Source organism: Palaemon carinicauda, chromosome 33, assembly GCF_036898095.1.
Source record: "Palaemon carinicauda isolate YSFRI2023 chromosome 33, ASM3689809v2, whole genome shotgun sequence".
In the NCBI taxonomy this organism is placed as follows: Eukaryota; Metazoa; Arthropoda; class Malacostraca; order Decapoda; family Palaemonidae; genus Palaemon; species Palaemon carinicauda.
The window spans coordinates 69,760,937-69,761,939 of NC_090757.1; the positions used below are offsets into that span (position 1 = coordinate 69,760,937).

A 1,003-nucleotide genomic window follows, 5' to 3' on the forward strand; every position below is an offset into this window, starting at 1 on the left:
CAACAAGTTCATCAATGTCTTCCTTGTTGACCTCAAGCCCCATACTCCTCCCCATGCCAACAATTTCCTCAATGACAACAGTGTCCTCAGAAATAACAGAAGCAGTGCTTGAACCTGCCTCTGATTGGAAACCCTCAAATTCCCTCTCTGTTACACATGATGGCCACAGTTTTTGCCAGGCAGAGTTCAATGTCCTATAGGTCACACCACACCAAGCTTGGTCAATCATGTTCACACAGTTGAGGATGCTGATGTGATCCTTCCAGAATTCCTTTAAGGTCAACTGTGTATCACTATTCACCTCAAAATACTTTCGGAAAAGGGCCTTGGTATATAGTTTTTTAAAGTTTGAAATGACCTGTTGGTCCATGGGCTGGAGTATGGGAGTAGTATTGGGGAGCAGAAATTTAATCTTGATAAAACTGTACTCTTCTTTTAAGTCTTCCTCTAGACCTGGAGGGTGTGCAGGAGCATTGTCCATCACCAGAAGACAGTTCAATGGTAACTTCTTTTCAGTCAGATATGCCTTAAACTGGGGGGCAGAAACTTCGTTGATCCACTTACTAAAGAATTGTCTTGTGACCCAGGATTTAGTGTTTGCGCGCCCACATAACTGAAAGTGCACTTTTCAAGGATATTGTTTCTTTCAAAGACCCGGGGGTTGTCCAAATGATACACTAACAAGGGTTTAATCTTGCAATCGCCATTAGCATTGGCACACAGCAGCAACGTCAGTCTATCTTTCATTGGCTTGTGACCTGGCATCTTCGTCTTGTCCTTAGTACTGTAGGTATTGGCCGGCATTTTCTTCCAAATAACCTGGTCTCATCACAATTGAAGACTTGCTGTGGGATCAAATTTTGTTCCTTAATGTAATCGGTCGAATTCGCCAATGTATTTTTCGGCCGCCGCCTGATCCGAACTGGCTGCCTCCCCATGCCTAGTCACACGGTGAATACCAGTTCTGTTCCAGAATTTCTCGAACCAGCCCCTGCTTGCTTTA

The 1,003-nt window shown here is 44.2% G+C and overlaps 1 protein-coding gene across 1 annotated transcript in view; it reads right to left on the reverse strand.

Moving 5' to 3' along the window:
* LOC137626233 (tigger transposable element-derived protein 1-like) overlaps nucleotides 1-765 on the reverse strand; it is an 827-nt gene extending 62 nt beyond the window's left edge. The window contains exons 1-2 of the mRNA XM_068357306.1: nucleotides 565-765; nucleotides 1-373 (exon numbers count right to left, since the gene is read on the reverse strand). The exon at nucleotides 1-373 is cut by the window's left edge and continues 62 nt beyond it. Coding sequence (XP_068213407.1) covers nucleotides 1-373; nucleotides 565-765 — 574 coding nt within the window. The remainder of the gene's footprint in view (nucleotides 374-564) is intronic.
* Between the last annotated feature and the right edge of the window lie 238 nt (nucleotides 766-1,003).